The sequence below is a fragment of the Lutjanus erythropterus genome, chromosome 15 (genome assembly GCF_056507025.1).
Source record: "Lutjanus erythropterus isolate fLutEry1 chromosome 15, fLutEry1.hap2, whole genome shotgun sequence".
Lineage (NCBI taxonomy): Eukaryota > Metazoa > Chordata > Actinopteri > Lutjaniformes > Lutjanidae > Lutjanus > Lutjanus erythropterus.
The window spans coordinates 29,652,453-29,675,543 of NC_139331.1; the positions used below are offsets into that span (position 1 = coordinate 29,652,453).

The 23,091-nt window shown below is 39.8% G+C and overlaps 1 protein-coding gene across 1 annotated transcript in view; it reads right to left on the reverse strand.

The window, feature by feature from the left end:
- Positions 1–18,549: 18,549 nt before the first annotated feature.
- The window catches only part of LOC146314619 (potassium channel subfamily K member 2-like), a 42,464-nt gene continuing 37,922 nt past the window's right edge, over positions 18,550–23,091 (reverse strand). The window contains exon 7 of the mRNA XM_084737277.1: positions 18,550–19,130. Within this exon, the coding sequence (XP_084593403.1) occupies positions 18,774–19,130 (357 nt within the window). The 3' untranslated portion in view covers positions 18,550–18,773. The remainder of the gene's footprint in view (positions 19,131–23,091) is intronic.

A 23,091-nucleotide genomic window follows, 5' to 3' on the forward strand; every position in this document is an offset into this window, starting at 1 on the left:
TATTCTTCATCATAATTTAGACTTTTTACTATCATTTGGACTTTTTTAAAACCCTAACTTAGACTTTTTATGTCATATATAAATATTTTTTTTACGTCTTGTCTCATAATTTAGACTGTTTAAGATCTCATAATCATGACTTACTATGGGGATTTTTTAAAATTTAATTTTAATTTTACTGATGGTGCTTCTGTACACATCTGGTATGCAGTAACAAATACAAGTGTTTGGAGTTTAGATGTGAGATAGTGAACAACACACAAGGGGAAACACTGAGCTCATAAAGATGTTATCAGAGAGAAAAATGGCCCTGGACGGACCGCAGGTTTAATCTGATTGAGGCACGGCTGTCCATCATGGCAGCAGGTCGGAAGGCAGGAGGAAGGAATCCTTTTCCTTCTTCCTGTTAACGCCTCTGACTTGCCTTCTGAGACTATTTTTTCCACATCAGAGAAAAATACCTCACATGGAGGCAATCAGAGGGGAAAGCTTCACGCCCAGATGTTTCCCTCCTGCAGAAAACAGCTTGGAGTCTAGAATTTAATGCAGTGACAGCAGCGGCCCAGAGGATGTACAGTATAGGACAAAATGATCTCTCCGCAGGAGTCTTCCTGCTGTCCTGCACATACAGTCAACATTTGTATGCCGATAACGTTGTTTCACCTGCAGTCTGTGAATGCAGCATGAATGAATCAGAGTAAACATGATTATAGGATTAAGCCAATGTTATTCGCTGTCAGCAGATCCCATGAAAACAATTTGTTAAGACCTAAATCTTCAAATACGGTTTCCTTCTTCTTCTTCTTCTTCTTCTTCTTCTTCTTCTTCTTCTTCTTCTTTTTTTTTTTTTTAAAAAAAGAAAGCAAAGTAATTTGCCAAAACATCTGGGCACTGTAGTTTTTGCAAACATTATAGTGTATTTGTCTGAGACTATTTTCAGATGACTACACATTTGGTGCTTTTTGGGAGTATCTGCAGCACCAGGATGATGTGTGTTTGACTAAAAATAAACTGTTCATTTTAATGAAGGAACACGTTATCAAGTGCAATAGTGTGGCTAATATTTTTTGGACAAATACAGGCCAACATACAACCCCAATGTAGAAAACTTTGCATGCTGTGTAAAACGCAAATAATACAGTACAAAGACGAGATATTTGATGTTCAAACTTCATTGTTTTTTGTGAATTCTGAATTTGATGCCTGCTACATGTTCTAAAAGAGCTGGGACAAGAGCAACAAATGACTGAGAAAGTTGTGTAATGCTCAAAAAACACACGTCACAGGTAAACAGGGTAATTGGGAACAGGTGAGAGTATCATGATTGGGTATTAAAGGGGGATCCAACTCTTTAGGAACAACACAAAACTGCAGGAATTTAAGACTTTCACCCTCTACGATCCATAACATCATTACAAGATTCAGATAATCCAGAGAAATCTTTGCACATAAGAGGCACGTCTGAAAACCAACACTGAATGTCTTTGACTCCCTCAGGCGGCACTGCATTAAAAATCTACTTTATTGCATAAAGGATATTACATGGGTTTAGGCAAACTTTGGAAAACTTTTGTCAGTAAACGCACTTCGTCGCTGCTTCTACAAAATGCAAGTTAACACTAAAGTGGAAGTCAAATATCAACAACACCCAGAAATGCTGCAGACTTCTCTGCTCACTGCTCATCTGAGACGGACTGATGCAAAGCAGAAAAGTGTGCTGCCTTTAACTTAAGCACATAATCGCTCAGTTTTTCCCCGTGGCAGCCAGGAAGTTCTGCCTCTCAGCTCGACTTTACTGTTTGTGTACAAACTGAAAATGCGCATAGAAATTGGATGGAAACGCACCAATTACATCCTCCCACTTCTGAAACCAAACACCTGCTCTTACTGATATCAGATCACACAGTATCATACAGTATTGCACTGAATATTTCACATTTTGCATCATGGACTGTTGTACCGCATGCATCATATTAGCTGTCATCGCTTTTTTCTTTTATTAAATATAATCGTGTAAAAGCCTCCTACTGCAGATCCTTTGCACCAACCTAACAGGGAAAATGTTAAACTGGATTAACACAAGCATTTTTTCCAGAACAACAGCTCAATTGAGGGTTCGATGGCGTCTACTTTCTGTGAACATCTCTGTGGGACGTTTCTGCCGGGCTCGGAGTGAGAGGATCGACTCGGCCATGAGGGGAAGCAGATCATTTGTGTCACAGCATGACTCTGTGCAGTTTCTTCTCCTATTTATTTTATCGTTAGATGTTCTTTCTGCTTGACTTTTCTCTGCTGATCAGTCTCCTCGGGATAATCAGACTCTGTGTTTACACCTGCGTTGATTAACCATCGGTTGCACCTGCGTTCAGTCTCCTCCACCTCTGCTGTTTGCTCTCCGCTTTGTGAGTGGGAGGCTGGATAAATGATAAATGATTAGCTAACCTGCTCAACCCCCGGAGATTTTAGTGCCCACAGTCTCTGTCCTTTGTCTCATTTTTTTAATGAGCGACGACAACACTGACCAGTTGTTCAGAGTCGCCCTCGATTTCTCTGTGTCACAGTCTTCACAACACCTCCTACACCAACTCCCATTCATGTTTCCAGCAAATACCCAGCTCTGAATCACAGAGCTGGTTTGTTTCCCCCTGTGTGGACTGGCATTTTATAACCTGAAACTGCACAAGGCACATTTGTTATACATGTAAAAGCTTCATTGAGGTGTTGCTGTTATTTAAGTAAACAATGACTTTAGAGATACAATATAAAGTGGGTTAAGAAAGGAGTCACTTTCATGCTGTGTTCAGGTTTTCCCCTGAACCGGGCGTAACAAGAAGTTTTTTTTTAAAGTTTTGAGTAACTTAAAATTTTGATACGGACCTGAAGTGCGAGTGACATCACTTCCGTTTTTTGTTTTAAAAATAGTTAAAATTTAACTCAGCCGTTGGATCAAGTTTGATCAGGTCCAGAAGACCAAACTAACAGATGAAATGCAGAGTTTTCCAATGCCAGCCTTGTAAATAAACATACTTACTGAATGCTTATTCAAACAATTGCCTGCAAGGTTATCATTGCTGGCAGTGACAACTATATACACTTATTCCACCTGTCTGTAAACACTTTGCAAGCTAATGTACTGCAAAGGTGCATGTGAATGTATCAGTATATTGCTTGTGACATGTAATAAGTGTGTGTTTATATGAAGAGCACTAACATGTTCGTGCCGAGCCTAAAAGCATATGTTCTTATGTAACCACTTTAATCAGAAGTCTGAATGTGCATTCACGTTCTGTTGGACTCAAGTGTGATAAAATATATATATTTTTCTTGACAGCGATGGTTAAGTGGAAGTCTGTGGGCGCACCATGTTAGATAACTCAAATACAAACAGCTCTACAAATAATCTGCACTCTTTCGTCCCTAACGCCTCTAAAGCCCCTTTTAAAGAGCGCGTAAAATCCACTAACACCCACTGGTATCTGGCTTTTGTCTTCAGTGGGAAATGTCTGCAGTCTCACAGGTATTTATCAGCTCCAGCTCCAGTCGACAGTGATGGAAACATGACACTCAGGTAGACATGTTAATATTCGTCGCTTTTTGGCGGAGACAATGACAATGACACGTCTGTCGGTAAGTTCTGCAACTCTTTTGCTAAGCACAGCAGAGTTTACGCAATGCGCTTGTGTTTAGTTAAGCATCTGAACAGCAGATGAACATTTAATTTCCTATGAATTCTTCAAAATAAACCTTTATTGTGAAATTCAGGAAATGATGCGTTTTCATCAGCAGTAACTAAGTCAAGTCCTATCAGCTGAAAGTGAACATGAAACAGTAAAACAAAGCAGGTACCTGAAAGTAGAAACATTGACACAGGAGAGAAACTAATCTTCAGACCACAGAGATTCAGTTAGAAGCTACAGAAGTACTGAGCGCTGAACTTCACAAACACTTTTAAAAACACCTTTTTCTCTGCTCTCCTGCATACATGAGTCTACATATTCCAGTACATTTGAAAAAAACCCATAAGGCAAACAGGTCTCAACTGTTTTTTGCGTTTAGCTGTCTTTCAAAAAGTCTGCATACACACTAATTTAGGGGCAAAAGCCTAAAAATGCCACTCCTCTTTACAAGCTCACATTAAGTGCTTCTTCACAGGTACAGGAAAGATTACTCAAGAGTTTAAAAAAAAGGACTTGCAAGCTAAAATTTGATGCAATGTCTATGGATGCTATTCCTCACCTCCCTCCTGTGGTTCACCGTGATGCTCATTCCTGTTTACAGAGTTAGGACTCTCCTCTCAACTCATGTGTGAGATTTCCTTTGAGACTTCCTCCTCTCTGTTTTACTCATCAAAGGCCTCTCTCCTGGGTGTTTGAGGTGATGTGGCTGAAAGAATTGGCAGCAAACATTTCACTGACTTTTCCCCCCACCTGTTGCAGTTGGCTTTTGCTGTGATGTCAGATTTTGCATCCTGCTGAAATAGAGACAAAATAGAAAAGTTGGGACAGGAGTATGTTTACCACTGTGATACATCACATTATCTTCTCATAACACTGAGTAAGTGTTTGGTGAAATTCTTTCTTATTCTTGCTCTGCATTGTCCTATTATGGTTTTCATAATGTACCACACCTTTTGCATATGTTGCTTCAAAACCTGTATGTACCTCAGTATTAATGGTTCCTTCACAGATGTGACAGTTACCCATGATGCCGTGGGCACTAACACACCCCCATACCATCACAGATTCTGGCTTTTGAAGTTAGAGCTGGTAACAATCTGGATGGTCCTTTTCCTCTTTAATTTAGAGGACACAATGTCCATGATTTCTGAAAACAAACTAAAATGTGGCCTTGTCAGACCACAGGACCACGTCGCATCAGTCAGCATCGAATTCAGTAAACACATGCACAAAAACAATAAAGTTTATCAGTTTGAACATTAATTGTCTTGTCTTTGTTCTATATTCAACTGAATATAAGTTAAAAAGTATTTGCAAATCATTGCATTCTGTTTTTATTTACGTTTTTACAAAGCCTCCAACTTCACTGGTCTCAGGGGTTTCCTCCAAAGAGAAACACAGCATCACATCTGCTTTGCTGCCTATAATTTGCAGCGCTGCCTGTAGCTGCTTGTGTATGCACAGTATAATTTTTCTAAGCAGGGTCTCAACCCTCAGCGTGCTTTGATTTCCTGCCTGTAATCACTGTGTAACACCAGTTGCGGAACATCTTAATTGAGGAAGCCTCAATCTTGAATTAATTGCAGTCTTGAATGACGCTCTGCAGATCGTCAGTGATTCTGTTTTTTGTGTCTTTTGAATAAGTGGCTCATTAAAGCCCTTAAACACTGGTGAAAATAATAGAGTTGCTCCTCTGTGTATGTTTTCTGAATCAGTGTGTTTGCTGATTGAACTTCTATGTTTCGCTGCGGGTCCTTATCTCTGATGGAAGCTCCTCTCATACACAACAACGAGACAAGTGATGGTTAAAATGTTCCAGATGCTGAAAAATTGGATCATTATACTTTCATCTCCCATCCCTAAGTGCATATAGAAACCAGCAGCTCTGGTTTTGTTGAATCTGCGCAGGTTTAAGCCTTTGTGTTTGCTGTTCGATTATGTGCACAGCGCCAGTGTTTTGTTGTTTGCCGTTGTTTCCCAAGAGGCCGTCTGTAATTTCAAATTTCCCAACAGACCAGTGCTTCCTGCACACCAATCAAAGTTACAGGAGTTTGGTCATGCATGGGTTCTCTGTGTATGTAGATGGATCTAAAGCTGGCCTCAGTGATTGGTTTCTCTTGCGCATGAACACACTTGAATCCCTCTGGAACAGCTGCACTTATAGGAGCTTAAAATATCTCGTTTCTATTCCTCAGCACAAACAAAGTGGTTCACCAACAAAAGACAAAAGGTAGTTTATTATGTCGCAAAGGTGGCAAAAGTACACACATTCTTTACTCAAGAAGAAGTTCATAAGTAGAAGTAAAAAACAACTCTGGCAAAAGAACCCTGTTGGAAACCTTTTTTCTAACTGTGTATATTGAGCCCTGACATGAGTATATGCTGATTATTGGTGGATATCTAACTAATGAGAGAGAAACTGTGAGAGTATATCACACTAAAAATAAAATCCAAGCTAAGTTAAAAGGCACATCACTGGGCTGCTGTCATTAGTATTTAGCGAGGGCACCTTCTCTAACTATATATATATTCATGCTCCACAGGGAACATTGAGGCAGTAAAGGTCAGGATGTCATTCATCCTCTCAGCGTGAGAGGAAATCCTATCTGCAACAGCCTCGACTCGACAGGAAGATGCTGTTATATTCAGGGAAAGGTCAAAGTTTAAATCATTCCCCTCTGGATTAAAGAGTCGGTCTTTGTTGTCAGGTTCACTTTTAAACTGGGTTTTAGACTGGGTTTTGGGAACTGACTGCAAAGGTCAATCATAATAAGGGTCTTTTATATTGTTGAATACAGATTTTCATTTCTTTGAATGGAGCAGTGCTGAAAACACAATTTCCTACGACAACTGACTGGGTTTATTTTCTGGATTGTATGTTTCTTTACAGCAAACAAAAATTAAACCTTGACAGGAATTGACCCTAAGTCGTTTGAGCAGCTGTGGCACCCAGCAGGACCTTGGTTATCATTTTCCATTTGTGTTTCCTGGCCTTAGATTTGTTATGTGTTATAAAGGAAACCAGATTGTGAAGACGGTTAAAAGATGTTGCTGGGGGGCCTGTAAAAGTGACCTATAGTCCCATCTTAAGCTAACTAATGTTAGCAAAACATCTCATAAAAACATCCAAACAAAGCTAATGTTAGCAAAAGGCAACCGAACTAGCTAGCTAATATACATCAATAATTAGCCTGCTACTTAGCTAGCATTTACACTCATTAACTTCAATGTGAATATATGTCACTTTTACAGGTCCTGCAGAAACACCTTTAAACTATCTTCAAAATCATTGAAGTAGATTAACTAGCTAGCCAGCTAGCATTTTGCTAACATCAGTTGTCAGATGTTTTGTTATGCTGTGTTTATCAGATGTTTGGCTAGCATTAGCTAATGTAAATTGTTCCCAGGGTCAATAACTCAACATTTTCAGCAATTTTCTTATTTGCCTTCTTGCCAAGAGTTAGTAGCTCAATACCCCTGTCATGTCTGTGTGTTGAATGTGGAGCTGAGACTAGGAGGTGGTTAGCTTAGCTTAGCATAAACATCAGAAGCAGGGGCAAACAATTAACCTAGTTCTTCCTAAACTTAAAACAAGACTAGGTCAAAACCTAGAATGTGGCTGGAGCATGTCGCTCAATGTGCTCATGAGGTTGCGACTTGAAGACTGTTCGGGGATATAGACACAGAGATGTCATGTCACTAACACGTAGCATCACTGTTCCTCCACACCACACTTCCTCTACACGGTCAAATTCAAACAAAGCCACAGCAATCTTTATATGAAACACAGTCACATAACATCTTACAGCAAAAATACATTTTAAACAGTTTCTAAGTATTGATTACACATTCTCAGTTTGGCTACAATGTCTCATTTACAAATGACAGTCCTAATAAGATGTAGTGTCACCACTGCAATGTCCCCTTTTCTCTGTCTCTCCTGTTACTGGATTTAGTAAAATTATTGGGATTTCTTCTTGCAACCAGTAATACCCTACAAATATAGCATTAATAGAACCAAAATGTAAAGACTGCATCATATCGTATTGCATTGTGACGGCTAAGTTATATAGCAGCGTACTGTTAGGCATTTAAACATTTCTAAGATGCATTATATCATTGAACATGTATCCAGATTCAAATTGGTCTCAGTCAGTGAGCTGCACACCCCTAACAGCCAGTTAAAAATTCCTTGTAATCACTTTAATGCACACACATGAGAGCGCTATTGATCTACTACTCTAACTGTATTCAAGAAAATGTAAAGTGTCTGTCTTATAAGTCCTTAAAGGCTGTATTGTCTAGAGAAGACAGATATTGGTGATCATTGATTGAATTTTAAAGAACATTGAACGCTCTGTCTTTTCATGTATCCACAGTGACACGTCCTGTTAACTTGAGGTTGTCGATACAGTAGCTGAGTGTCACAATGAAGGCAGTTGAGCAGTGTTTCCAAAACCGATAGTCTCTAATTCATTCAGCGGTGTGTTTTGTGGTGACAGCAGCTCGCCGCAGAATTCAAAAGGTGAAAAGAAACTAAATCAAAAGAAATAAAGGAAACAAACGAAAGACATCACGAGAGCAATTATATGCTGAATAATACAGTAGAATTAGACAGTCTTCAAAGGACCTGTCACACGAAGTCATTCCACACACACACACACACTCAACCCACCCACGCACGCTCCCAGCTGCCTCTCGATGTGTGCGGTAACTGCCACTCTCGCCATGTACCTCTCCAGCCTGAGACGGCGGCGGCGGTCGGTGGCTGAGTCACCGCTTTTCTCTGATGTCGCTGCAGACAGAATCACTAATGAACACACCAATCTCCAGGCGGGCTGGCTCTGCGGTCGCCTGTCTGCAGGATTCAAAATGCGTCCTCTTTGCATCGCAGCATATATCAAGCAGCCGTTTGAGTGCTTTGAGTGACTGCATGGCTTCAGCAGTAGCCTGCAGTTATACATAGTATAGTCTGTACTCCCTGCTGTCTGTTCAGACTTATTACAGCAAAACTTTTAAGGGTTTCACAAATTCTACCCAAATCAAAGTTGGTTGCACCGTACACTAATAAGATGTAACAAGCTGTACTTTGTATTCAATTAGATGAAAACTAGATGTTCTTCCTTAGACCATAGTTAGACCCATATTAGACAGTAATTAGGGACACATTAGAACAGAACTGTACTGTAAACTAAACTATATAATTTTCAACAGTTAGACCCTCATTAGACTTTATTTGAACTGTACTATAAACTAAAGTGTGTTATTTTCTGCAGTTAGACCCTGATTAGACTTAAAATAAAGTGCATTGTTTCCCACTGTTAGACCATTATTAGACTTAATTAGAGTGTAATAAGGAACACATTGTAAGAAAACTGTACTGTAAACTAAAGTGTATTAATTCCCATTGTTAGACCCTTATTATACTTTATTAGAACTGCACTATAAATCGAAGTGTATTATTTCTCACAATTAGACTTAATGAGATGATAATTATGGATGCACTGCAAGAGAACTGTACTGTAAACTAAAGTGAAATCACACAGTTGATGTGATTACTATTTTGGCTTTTACTTGGTAGATCTGGTTCACATATTGTTTACAGTACAATTCTGTTGCAATCGGTCCCTAATTACCCTAAAATAAAGTCTAACAAGGATCTAACAGTAGGAAAATACTACACTTTAGTTTACAGTACAGTTGTACAGTGTCCTTAATTACCCTCTAATAAAGTCTAATAAGGGTCTAATAAATAAGGAACATATTATTTAATTTGATACAAAGTGGGGCTTGTTACATCTTGTAAGTGCACTGTAAAATAAAGTGCAGACCAAATTTCCAAATTCATCAAATGAGACATGTTGAAACACTCACAGTCATTTCTGTGCCAACAAAGAGCTCGAATTGTTGCCTTTTTGTGTCTATATAAAGCCAGTCCACCATCGTCTCAGCAATGAATCATACCATTTCCCATTTTAAGGGCACAGAGTCATGGGTCGTGTCCTCTTGGTGTAAATGCAGCATCTGGGGATGTGCTTATGGTCCTGTCTGTGTGGTGACAAGGCAGAGGCAGGAAGGTGACGTGCAATGTCACTCTCTATCTTTAGAGTCGTTAAGTAACCTGTCAGCTCGCATTAAGGAAAACCGTCACAGACCCACATCAGAGTGGGCTTTAGGATGCACATTTTATTTCTTTATTTTAACCGCAAGAAAGTAGTCGGCCAATGTAGAAAACTTGTCCAGTTCAGTAGAACAAAACAGATGAGGCAAATGTGTACAAATTAAGTGAAGGTGTCTGTGCAGCCACTCATGAGTGACAGCCTTCTCGCTCCACGTTGTGCTTGTGAGCCACGAAGAACAGTTTGTAGCTTGTGACTCAGATCAGTTTATCAGCCCTGCTCCATTATCAGTCAGTGTCTGTCTTTTTTTTATGTGATTATGCACTGTGTTCTTTGTTATTGAGCTGCACAGACCAGCCGGCTGCAGGTTGTTTATCTGGGACAAGTGCTGTATAATTCTTGATGAAAAATAACGGTCACGCCACAATGTAGGAATGCAATATGCCAGAACAAAACAGGTTATGAAACATATTATTCAAGTTTGTTTTCTTCAATTTAGTCCAGACTCAGTGTTCAGAATTATTAATTTGATGAGTTATGTGATGAGTGATGCACTGAAATGTCTGAAATCACATATATGCACCACATACCCAAGGTGAGTACTATTGTTCATCATACTTTTGTGTAAATGCTAGCATGTGCAGTATTTTGGATGAACTGCTCTGCACATATCCCTCTTAACCTCTCCAGCACGTAACCATGGTAACCCATTCCATCAATGAAGTGCTTTAAAAAATTTATTACACCTAGCAAAGTGAAACCTTACTCACAGGTTGGGACTTTAAAATGTAAATAAAAGCAGAATGCAATGATTCTCAAATACTTTTCAACTTATTTGCAGTTGCCTACGGTACAAGACTCTCCTCTTTTTCCTTTTCTCTTTTTCTCATTTCTTGGGGCTTGATTGGCTTTAGGATGGTGTTTATTCCATCCTTACTGCTCCAAGATATCTGCCATCAACAACACTTTATCATGGCACCGTCTGCACCTGCCTCGGGGCAATGATGTCCTGCAGCCCGACAAGATGTGCGACATGGTTCTGCTGCAGTGACTCCTCCTGCATACCTCGTCTGTGCCCTCAGCCATAAAGACATGTTAAACGGCTCGAGTCTCCATCCCACCTTGTCCGGGCTCCTCGTGTCCCCAGCTCCACAGCTCTTGCCCTCCTCTCTTCAGCCTCCAGGTTCCTCGCTTCTACCTAAATCATGGTTCTTCCCTCATTGGAGTTTGCCTTTGTCCAATGCTGGAAGTGGGACGTCCCGAGGCCTTTCCTTATAGTGCAAATTATTCTTGTGGTAAAGGTATACACTTGTATGCTATTAGTTTCATGCTAAAGTTTCAAAGATACTGGAAAACTTACCTGCTGTTTTAGCATATTAAAGCATGTTTGCATGAAATTTCAGATGCAGTCATAAGCTTTCACACTGTTAACAAACTTCAACTGACTCCTAGTAACAAGTGTGGCTTAAATATGATATAGATTATTCTTCTGCATCAAGCTATTTTAAAAACCTGCTACATGAATATACCACAGCATTGAAACTAGTAACATCTTCCTTCGTTAACATGATTGTGGCGACTGTAGTTTTGAGTTAATCTCTGATACACAATCCTGCTGTCATAAATGCACCAAATGTGTATTAATCCGCCACTGAAAATAGTCCCTAACAAATACACTATTTACTTTACTCCTGTTTAAGTAACATTTGATACAAAAAAAACAACTACAGTGCCCAGCTGTACAAAGCCCTGTTTAAAAACTGAAACTTGTGAGCCATTTTTAAAGATTTATTTCTTAAGTAGAATCCAGTGGACTCTGGGCTGAGTACCAGTTTTCAAAACCTGAAAAACAAAACAGTGAGCTTTGGTGTTTTTTTGCATATAAAATATTTTATTCTAAACCTTTTGAAAAGTTTGTCATGAGTTGAAGTGACATACCGACATATTAACATACCGGAAACACATGGTTGCCATACTGGTATTAAAATCAAAGCAAAGCCTGCGATTATAGACACACATGATCTATAAACACTGGAAGTAACATTTAAAGTAGCATGCAACACTTGTTGAAGTCATGTTGATTTTTAAAAAATGTGCATGTGTGTACATGACCCTCCCACATGTGCACTGGCAATTTTTTACAGATGGGTTAATTAGTTAATTAATTGAGTGAACAATTTAATTCATTTTGTTTGCGGGGTCTCATTTAAAAACATTTTTCATGCATAAATTTTAGGACGTTGACCAAATTAAAACCAAAGTTGGAGTTTATGTAAAATGGATCATAATGTCACTGATGCACATTTTCATTATTAATAACACTGTTATTTACTAGTATGATAATTATGACATTGATTGGTAGATAATCATGTTTTAATGTCGTTGTGTTTTTGAAATAAATGAGGGCAAGTGGCTTAGAAAAGCCTGTAGTTATTTTCACAGCATACCCACTGAGCTAATTGAACTCCTCTGCATACATAAATCACAATGTTGAATCATGTGCTTACATTCATAATGAGGCATATCTCTGCCGTCACGAATGGATAGATACATTCAACAAAGCTTGGACTGGGCTTTTGATGCAGCCACAGACTTAATTAAAAACTGTCACCCTGGGGAGAGAAGAGGATGTCATGTGAAAATGCTTGTGTGGGCAGAAATGAAATGAGTTCTCTGGAAAAAAAAAATAAAAAAAACTCACTAATGCACACGCGCAGTCGTCCATTCACGCACACAAGCACTTATTGTAAACACCTTACGCAGCCTGACACATTACATAATGCTCCTTCGACAGCGCTCCTTGACTTTCTTCAGTGCTGACAGCTCGCCTCTCACTGGCTGTCAATCACACAGCCGACTGGTAAAAAGCAATGGGACGACTCGTGGAGGGCTCAGATTGTTTCCCCCCCCGGCAAACTCAACAGTAATGTCCTTGTAGTAATCCTCCTTTCAGTGTATTGCAAGTCATCGCAAGTATTTCAATGCTATTGATTGCTTTATAGAAATAAAAGAAGAACATAATGGTATTTTTTAGAACATCAACCGTGTTTGAAAAGAGTCTCCTGTCCTTGTTTTTATCTTGTTTTCTCCATAATCTCATCATGACTCCTGTTTGACTTGATGACACACGACAGCTGATGACCTTACAGTACAGTACACGTCAGTCTCTGCACAAATCGGTGCTCATGCTTTCAAGAAAACCAGGAGATTCAGAGCAGAAAAAGAGAGCAAACTTTTTTTTAATCTACTAAAACTCTCCTTGACCGGGTTGCACCAGCTGTTTGTAAACTCATTACCAAGTTTGAGCATAAAGTTTTGCCTTATTTCATAAAAAACGCATTATTCATACTGGACTAGTACTACCGGGAGACCTCATGTGATTTATCACCACCACTATACATGATTTTCAATTGTAATATTGACATAAAGTTGTCTACTAAAGGAAAAACAACTTATTTAATAATTTACTGCCCAGTGAAAGCATGTTTTAATTTAGGTGCAAATAATTTTTGGCTTTATTGCTGAAGCACGCGACAGAAATACAACAACAATATCATCATCCATAGTGATGTTTCACTGTGGACTTCATGTGCCAATTTTGGTTTTGCCCGACCCTTTTGCGAATATGACAAACTTTGTTGCTGCTCACCTTTTCTGTCATTACTCACTTTAAAGGGGACCTATTATGCTCATTTCCAGCTCTACATTTTAATTCTTGGACTTCACAAGGGTAGCTTTGCATGACAGTTTAAAAACATCCTTATTTATCTTACACTGGCACTTTACGTAGCCCCTTAATTTCTCCGACTGCCAGGCTGTTTTAGGTCCCCCTCCCTACAGAACCCACTTTCTTCTGAAGGAACCACCCACTGTGGAGCGAGGCCTGTCTCAAGGGTCTGCAAACTTTACTCTCTCGCCCTATAACTTATTTTTCGGGGGAGGACAGGCGGGTTCTGTTCTGTACGTATGGGCATTTGCTTGGTGCAAATATTTAGTAACAACTCATCTATGAAAGTTTTTTGCTTTTACCTAATTTAATTTAGCTATCTTCAAATCTAATAATCACTTTTAACTTACAAAGAGCTGGTGCAACCACTTTCTGAGACTTAGTAAAGGAATAAAATAATACAGGATGTTCTGTAACGAAAAACAAATGCAGTCAAGTTTATAACAATCGATAACCCATAAATTATAGATATTTGGTAAAACAAACAAGTAGACTTGTGCTGTAAAGAGCAGTATCAAATGTATTGAGAAGATAACAGCATATGATGCTGGATAAAAGCACTGAATACAGTAAGACACATGATCCGAACCCTTCAACTGAGAGGCCCCAGAACCTAAAATATCATTTCACAGCGTCATCAAATATTTGCAGAAATATCCAGAATTTTTAAAATGTGAAATCAAAATGTATATTCTGTATGCAAAGTGACATATTAACTATTCCTCCAGAGCGTTCCTATTTTCATAATGTTTAATCAACATCAAATCAGCTGCAGAGAAGCATTTATTTAAATCGGTGCTTCTATTTCAGACCTCTAAAATCTTCATAATTTAGTTACTGCAATGATATACAGCAAACAAAAGTTTCTGAAGGCGTACATTCAGAGTTGGTGAGATATAAAGGATCTCATCTTTACCAGCTGAGGAAAAGCAATAAGGTAAAGATGCTGTATGCTTCACAGCTCCAGAGCTTTCATTGCAACAATACCGTACGTGCCTGGGATTTATTCTCCAATTGGGCAAAGACAAGACAGCGAGCTTTACGTTTCAGTTTCATGAAAAAAACATCACGGTGGACTCAATTTCAAGAAACCTGCCGGACAGGATTTACAAGTAACAGAAAGCATTCCTGATCCTTTGATCAGACTGGAGATGTCTCTGATTCCTCTGCCTGTTAAGGAAAACAGGGTCATTACTTTGGTATCGGGGAGAAGATCTGATCAGTGAGCCTGGCACTGTGTGGTTAATGTGACTGTCTCAGCACTTTAAGACCGCTAGTAAATGACTAATTCACACTGGCAGACAGAAATGTGACATTTTCCAAGTTGTTAATCTTGTCTCAAGAAACAGTTTCTCCACTCAGTTGCCATGCAACTGTAAAAACGAGTGAAATAAAAATATCCACGTCCTCTCCTTTCATTCACCTCGTCTTCATACTGTATGTTATCAAGATGCCTCCGACAAACCCAGTTCCAGAAAGGTGGGGACGTTGTGCAACATTAAAATAAAAACAGAATGTATCAATTTGCAGGAACTTTTTGACCTATATTTGAGTGAAAACTGCACAAAGACAAGATCTTTAATGTTCAAAGTGACTGTTTTTTTGGAAATACACACTTATTCTGAATTTGATGCCTGCAACATGTTTCAATACAATCACTGCTGATGTTTTGAAAGTGAAATTATTGTCTTCATAATGCATCACACATTTTCAATGGGAGACAGGTCTGGACTGCAGGCAGGTCAGTCTAGTACCCGAACTCTTTTACTACAAAGCCACGCTGTTGTAACACGTGCAGAATGTGTCTTGGCATTGTCTTGCTGAAATAAGCAGAGACGTCTCTGAAAAAAACTGGATCAAAGGTGGGTATTTCATGCCACGATTGGTGGGGACAATAATCATGTCCCAGCCCGCTGTCGCAGATTTTCAGAGTGACAGAGACACAGAGAGTGTCTCCATAAGAATTGTAAAAGCTATCACTGAGAGTAGAGACAGAGAAATACTGTGCTGCTGCCAGAGGAATGCTGACTAAGATTATAGCATGAAAATAAATGACAAGATAATAGAATTTTGTATATTTCTCACTTTTCTTCTGATGGTCTGAATAACTTGCTAGATTTGTCTTTAGTTGCTTAATTCGTATATTAAATATTCTGGCAGTAAAAAAAAGACTTGTGGCTTGACAAGACTTGTTATATATATATATATAATTAGGACAGATGCTTTGTCAAAATACTGAATCTCATGAATTAACACTGACTAGACAGTGGTTAGATTTTAATTTACTGATCAAAGTTATTGCTAAGGACGAATTCCATAATCCCCAGGTATTGGTAGGGATGTCCTTTCTATCCCCACTGAATTCTACACCACTGATTTGGATAATTTCTCTTCAGGCTGGAGGTCACAATGTCAGTGATTAAAAAAAAAAAAATGAAATGAGGACTCATCAGGCTTCAGCACCCATGGTTTGGGCACCAGAGACATCTGCAGTGTCTGTGGAAGCCTCAAATTCAGAATGAGGGTAAATTTACAAAACCAAAGTTAATCAGTTTGAACATTACATATATTTTCTTTGTGCTGCATTCAATTGAATACAAGTTGTGTTTTACACAATTTCTCAACCTTTTTGGAATTGAGGTTGTATATGTGTGTCTTTATTTCAACTGTGCTCATGTATAACAAGTATGAGTGGACAGACAAAGCGTTTCTTTCATGCATCACCATCCTCACATGTTCAGTGTGGTTTTCAGTAAGGCACCAGTGGATTATTCCTTAGGGTGAAAAGCTGGATGTCAGTCATGGTGGAATAAAAAAAAAATAATTCAACATTCATCTCTATAGTGAGGGCAGACTGACTGGCGAATGCAAGGCATATAAATTCATACTGGAAGAAAAGTGTAAACTGAAAGAAAAAGCCACATTCCTTTGTGTTAGCGCAGGACTGCTGCTAGGAACCAGAGTTCATAGTTGATTATGGAGGGTTTTTTTAAGCAGTGAGGATCCTCTTTATCTGATGCAGATTTCAGGGCCTCTGGAAATTCAACAAGAGATGAGCACAGATGCATCTATTGCTTTCTAAGTTTGAGATGAATGTATTTGTTTGTGGGATAAATGATGAGAACAGGATGTCCAGTGTGTTGCTACCTCAATATGGGCTTTCGTTTCCTTCCCGCTCATGAGAGAAGTTTGTTTGCAACTCACGATATCCTCTGATACAATCATTAGTTCCAGTCTGGAGCAAGCTCCCAGTTTGGCTCAATCACCAGCACAGCTGTCGATCATGTTGGCACGGACGTCATGAACAGAAGTCGAACTCCTTCGCAGAATGAATGAAATCTGTGAGCTCACACACCAAATTTTAAAGGGACACTTCATCCCCAAAATCAAAAATACGTTTCCCCTCTAACCTATGGTGCTATTTATCCATCTAGAATGTTTTTGTATGAGTTGCAGAGTTTTGGAGGTATCAGCACTAGATGTGTCTGACTGTCCTCCAATATAATCGAACTACACGACACAAAAACTCAAAAGCGATGTCTCTTTCCAGAAATCATGACCGAATCATTGCGCAGAAGGAAGCATGCAACAAATCATGGACGAGAAGCTCGTGTTTGTGCCACCACATGATGAAAACACTCATATCCTCCTCAGCTGAGCTGCGTAGGGTCAGGTAATGAAACGTGGTAAATAGTTGCCCTCTGGTGCATCACAGAACTATTAGTGAAGATTACAGCTGCACAAAATCCACATTGCTCTGGCAGCAGTTAGCCTTCCGTTGGCTAGTAGCTAGATTAAACATGGTTAAAATGCCAAAATAAACAGTCCAAAGTGTGGCCATATTTCAACCTGAAATGTGTCCAGCACCAGGCGGGATGTCCAACAGCTATTTGATTGCTTGCACAGGGGAAAAGTACTGGATATGCAGAGAGGTGCACCATACTCGACCGCTTGTGTTTGTCCAGGGTTAAGCGGAGCCCAGGGCTATTCTCGCTGCGCTTCTTCCAGCCCTGGGTTAAATGTCGGTTGGTACAGCAACTGATGTGAACATTTTCGAATGTTTCATAACTACTTCTTTGATCTTTTATCCCCATTTCACACCGGCACCTTTTAGCCTCGTGTTCAGTTAATTTTCCGGGGATGACCATGCAAACTCTGAGCTAACCCTGCTCCAGAGCAAGACCGGCAAGCCTTAGGCTAAGGTCAGGGTTAAGCCACTTTGGAACGTGACAGTGTGAAGCTGTCTTGGCCTGGGGCTAAGTGCAATGTGAAAAGCCCTTATGATGGGGAGGCGATGATGATGATGACTGCAGCTTTTCTTCAGGTTTGCAAATATGATCATATTTCTGTGCTTGAGTTTGAAGCTGTAGTTTGTAGAATACCAACTCAACATTTAATATTTTCGCTTTTATTTAGTATTAAATTATTGTATTTCAGTTTTTTTATTATGTGAATTTTCTTATGTTCATTTAAGTTTTGTATTTGAACTTTAAGTTTGCACCAGGGGCTCTCAGCCCAACCCTAACGCCCTCTTCTGATGTTAAAAACCACCTTCCAAAAACTGATCCATTTCGTGTCACTGTATCAAAGGGAAGGTTAGCTAGCTAGCAAACTTGTCATGTGTCTTGAATGGCTGTATCACTCTTGTATCACTGTCTGCAGCGCCGACTAGATGGCGCTCTGAGGCCCACTAGTGGTCAAGAATGGCTGCTGCAAATTGTTAGCAGTTAAAATATTGTTCAGTTTCAAGTCCAAATTTGCCTTAGAGATGAAAGAAGCCATTTTATAATGTCATCAGCCATCCGTTTGTGCTTCTGTTTGTTGCACGATACCCGACCCTAAAGCTGTAACATTTCATCCATGAGTAGATGCGCACTTCCTTTCACAGGTGAAGTCCAGTAGAAACCTGACGCTGGTGCTTTTTGAGAACCACAAGCTGAGTTGCATCTAGCTCCATTATCTCAAAAACTCTGCAACTCACACCAAAACAGTACAGATGGATAAACAGCACTACAGACCAGGGGAAAATATGTATTTTGGGTTTTAGGATGAATTGTACCTTTAAACACGCTCATGAATGTGCAGCTCCTGATGACTGATCTGTGTGTAAATCACTTTCAAAGTTTTCAATCAATGATTGAAGCACAATCCACTTAATGAATGCGCACTGGTACCTTATTCCAGACGCTCAGTCAATATGTCCAGATGTGTTTCTCTCTGCTCCATAAATCCCATTTTTCATGCTGCTTCTCATTTTATATTTTCTATGATGGCGATCTCCCTCCGGTCAGCGTAGTCCGGGCTGAGACCGTTCAGGTAGAGGCTGCCGTTCTTGGTCAGTGCCCCCGTAACGGGACTGAGGGACAGAGTCAAGTTGGGGTACGTCTCCTTGTCCTCGTACAGGTTGGCTGACAGCGTCCTCTTGCCAGGAGTCATTTCCTGATTGATGGACGCGTTAATACCCAGCTCAGATGACAGCTTGCGCTTGATGGACGCCGCACGCTGGAACTTATCGTAGATGTCGACGCTGAGCCGCCGGCGGGTCTCTTTGAACTCTGCCGACACGTTCGCCGTCCACTCGGCTGCATGAGCACGAAACTCCCCAACCTGGAGAGAGAGAGAGAGAGAGAGTGTGTGAGTATCATTTCCTGTAGTCTGAGCTGATCTACAGACTTTAAGGCTGGCCAAAGTAAAGTAACTGTAAAAAACTTGATTATGACGATAGGATCATCTGCTATATTGCACTTTAAATCACACTTGAATATAACAAATATAATCAATATATTGCATAGCCCTAATCTACATATAGGTGTTGATCTCGTTGTCTAAGATTGATTGTTTCTGTCTTCTGTCTGCGGTAATTTCCTCATTTGATCAAAACTTCTTGTTGAGGAAACAGCACTATTATCACGTGACTATTTCACCCCTTTTTCAGGAAACAAAATCACATAAAATCAAAAGCAAAATCACACATTTAATGGAGGTCAGTCCTGCAGACCATTTGTGGTTGCAATGTTTTTCTGTCTTTGTAGAATAAAGGAAATGGAAATGAGACGGCAGTGCTGGTATTTTTTGTCCGTTTGTAATGATTAATTAATGCCTTATCAATTATACACAAAAGCCCCGTGTCTATTATTGAATGTATTTGTTGGCATCAGACAGAGTAGGTTAATGGAAGTGACCACCTGAATGTGAACGTCTCACTAATAATGAATGGAGTTCACTCTTGTGAACATAAATGCCACGTTGATTAATCTGTTCAGACTATCAGCTCTCGCCTTCAGCGTTCTTCCTCACGTCTTTGCTCCTCAGTTAATGAACTATCATCTGTTATTTGCAGTAAATGTTCATCTGTTCATCGCGTTCTCTCATTTGTGACATAGAGGACAAAGAAAACCCAAAGAGGCTGAAGACATTCAGCATAACAACTAAATGACACAGTCATGACATACAAAGACACATCAATACAATTTAAAAAGCACAGCTAAAGTAAAAATGTTGCAGTAAAATTAATTATTTGTTCCATAATGTGGCTCCAGTGCAAAAAAACACATTGCTGGCTACATTATTCAGTCAAAGCTACTTTACATGAACGCACACTGGCCATGATACTGAGATAAAACGACCAAACTGAGGAGCATATTGCTGAAACAGATGTGATGAGGTATCAATATTTATCGGTTATCTGCCATTTAAAGTGCATTTAAAGTAAATTTTAAACTTTGATACGATACAACGTTAGAAAAAACAGATACTCCTTTAAATACTGCAAGCCAAAAATTTAAGGTAGGGCAGTAAAGGCTGAACTGAACTGATGTCTTGAATCAACATTAAATGCATATTTGCATTTAAAACTACCTTCAGTACTTCGATATTATATTTAAAGGATATATTGTTTTAAAAAAAAGTGTTGAAAAAGTGTAGATACGTCAGTACTTTTGACAACTTTACTGCCATTTAGTTTAGTTATTTAGGAATGATTATTAAAGAACTGTTATACTTTTTGTTGCTTTCTTGCTGAGAGTCAGATAAGAAGATTAACATCACTGTCGTATCTGTTAGCTTAGCTTAAAAAAAAAAGACTGGAAACAGGGGAAACACCCATTAAAACTTTGTGACTAAAGAAAGTTTATATCACGTCAACACTTTTATTCATATACATACACGCTGCTTATTTCGCACTGAGTGCTCTGCCTCTGAGTCATCACAGTCGAACAACCCAGAGGTTTTCCAGTGGTTCATACCAGGCTTGAAATCTAACCCACCACTGGATATGTGCACAGCCATTTATTTGATGATGCCCATCCAGAATCTCAGTAAAGACACAGGTGTCTATAAACCTTATCGAAAGGAAAGAAGCGGAGGGACAAACAGCGAAATCAGCTGAGGCAGTGCAGGCAACACATCAAAGCCATTGTGCGTGCAAGGAATACGATTTCTCTGAGGGACATAAAAGACCAAACTGAGAAGTCGCCACCGCCGTGCAATTCCCGCCCTGATAAGCCACGTCCAATATGCAGAGCATACGGAGAGCCACACTTTAGGTGATCATGAGAGAGGGCTTTGAGCTGCAGCTTGTTTTCTGGGGGACTCATTCTGGCCGAGCACAACCTTAATGGCAACATGCTGTCAAAATTTTATCGAAATCGCAATATGGTCTACTGCAATTTTCAAATCGCAGGATGCACAATATTTGTTAGAGGCTTAATGTGTGTCAAAGTAGCATTTTTAATTAAATATTGTGGTGCTGCAGAGGTGTCTGAGTCAACACATCATTCTCTTGACTTCAGAAAACATCTTTGTTTACTACAGATCCATGAAAAAACCCACACCATACTCATTTTAAAGAGTTTTTCAATGAAAACGAGAATAATAATGTGAAAAACATCCTTTCTACTAATATTGCAAATCATATCATCATTGCAATATCAATCAAATTAATTACAATTCGATGTTTCTTCAATCACCTTCAATTGTTCAGCCCTAACACACACACACAGAGACAGTGATTCCTTACTTTATAGTAAGATGTTTGTGTTGTGATTTCCACTTTGCTGCACACAATCATTGGCAGCTGCTGCAGTTGACAGATGTTATACGGAACAGATGTGACACGGTGTGGACATGTTCACGCTGATTTCTTCACCGCTGACAACTTGACTGCAGGAACCTGAAGCAATAACAAATAAATGTCCTTTGTGCGGGAGCAACGCGTGACCTGGTGGCCCCGGTTTCTGGTGATTATTCTGTATCTGGTCAGCACAGGTCTGTTTGTTTATGATCCTCGAGAGGCAACGAATATTTCATTAATCTCGCCGTCATGATCCATAAGGCTTCTCTCTCTCTGCAGGCCGTTTAATTTTTCATCAGGCTCTGAGGTGCGCTTGTTTTAAAGCCGACCTGTGCGCTTTGACGTTAAAATTTATGAGGTGTGTCTGTATGCGTTGGCACATTAAACACACACTAGAACACACTTGAGTACGTGCTTTCTCTTCTTTCTTCTCACTTTCACTGCCTGATCTTCCTCACCCTCCCCAGCTCCCCTAAACCTCCCACCTCCCACCACAACCTTCTCTCTCAGTAATGTATTTCTGTGTAGAGCTCACAGCCTCCACAGCTGCACTCCTAATTATGCCTGTGCAAGGATTCCTGCTGCAGACTAACATATAGTTCTCCCGCTTTCTTACGTTATATGGAATAAAGAAATAAGACGTGCATGTGGCTGCAGGAGAGTGTGTGTGTGTGTGTGTGTGTGTGGTTGTGTGGTTGTGTAGGTCTCTCCATCCTTTTTACATGCAAATAATGAACCTGCCAGAGCAGCAAGGTATCTTATTACTCAGCAGCAGCACAACAAATATTTAATCCAACTCTTGTACGAGATCGGATTTTCTCCACGGGGCGCAGCCAGGATGGAGATTCATCACTTCAGATTTATGGGTTGAAGAGAGAAGTGGAAACACTGTGAGGTATTACTCTGTCACTATGAAGGGAGACAGATGTGATTGCACCTGTGAACAGTCTTATTTGTGGCTTGTTAGGCTGCTGAAGAGGTGTGTGTAGGCTTCAACATAAAGCTGCAGCTGCAGCAGTGGCAGTGTAAAGTGGTCTAATGCAGTGAGGGTTGCACCAGCATTTGTGCTTTTTTCTTTAACGGTTCTGTGGTTCTCTGAAGGAAACAGTGGCGGAACAGAGGAGCAGAACAGAAGGCACTCAGAAGCGCACATAAACATCACATTGTTCGGTAATTTGTCCTCGTCCTTGTCGGTCCAGAGGCTGTCGTAGGCCTCTGAGAAAGCGATTAATAAATGTAAATTTCTTCAGTCTTACATATTGCCCTTGAAATAAACTTGTTATCTCTGCAGCTCAAGTTGACACATTTTCATAAACATCCATAATGCAAACTGTTGTGCTACTTTAAAGGCGTCGGTTTGCAAAAACAAAGTGCTGTCTGAGAGCGTCTGAAACCACCTATTTGTACCTTTTGAACAGATAATGCACTTTAAGCAGCAGTGTGTCAGGTATACGAAAATGTAAAGGGAAGAATCTGAACTTCTCTCAAGTGTATTTA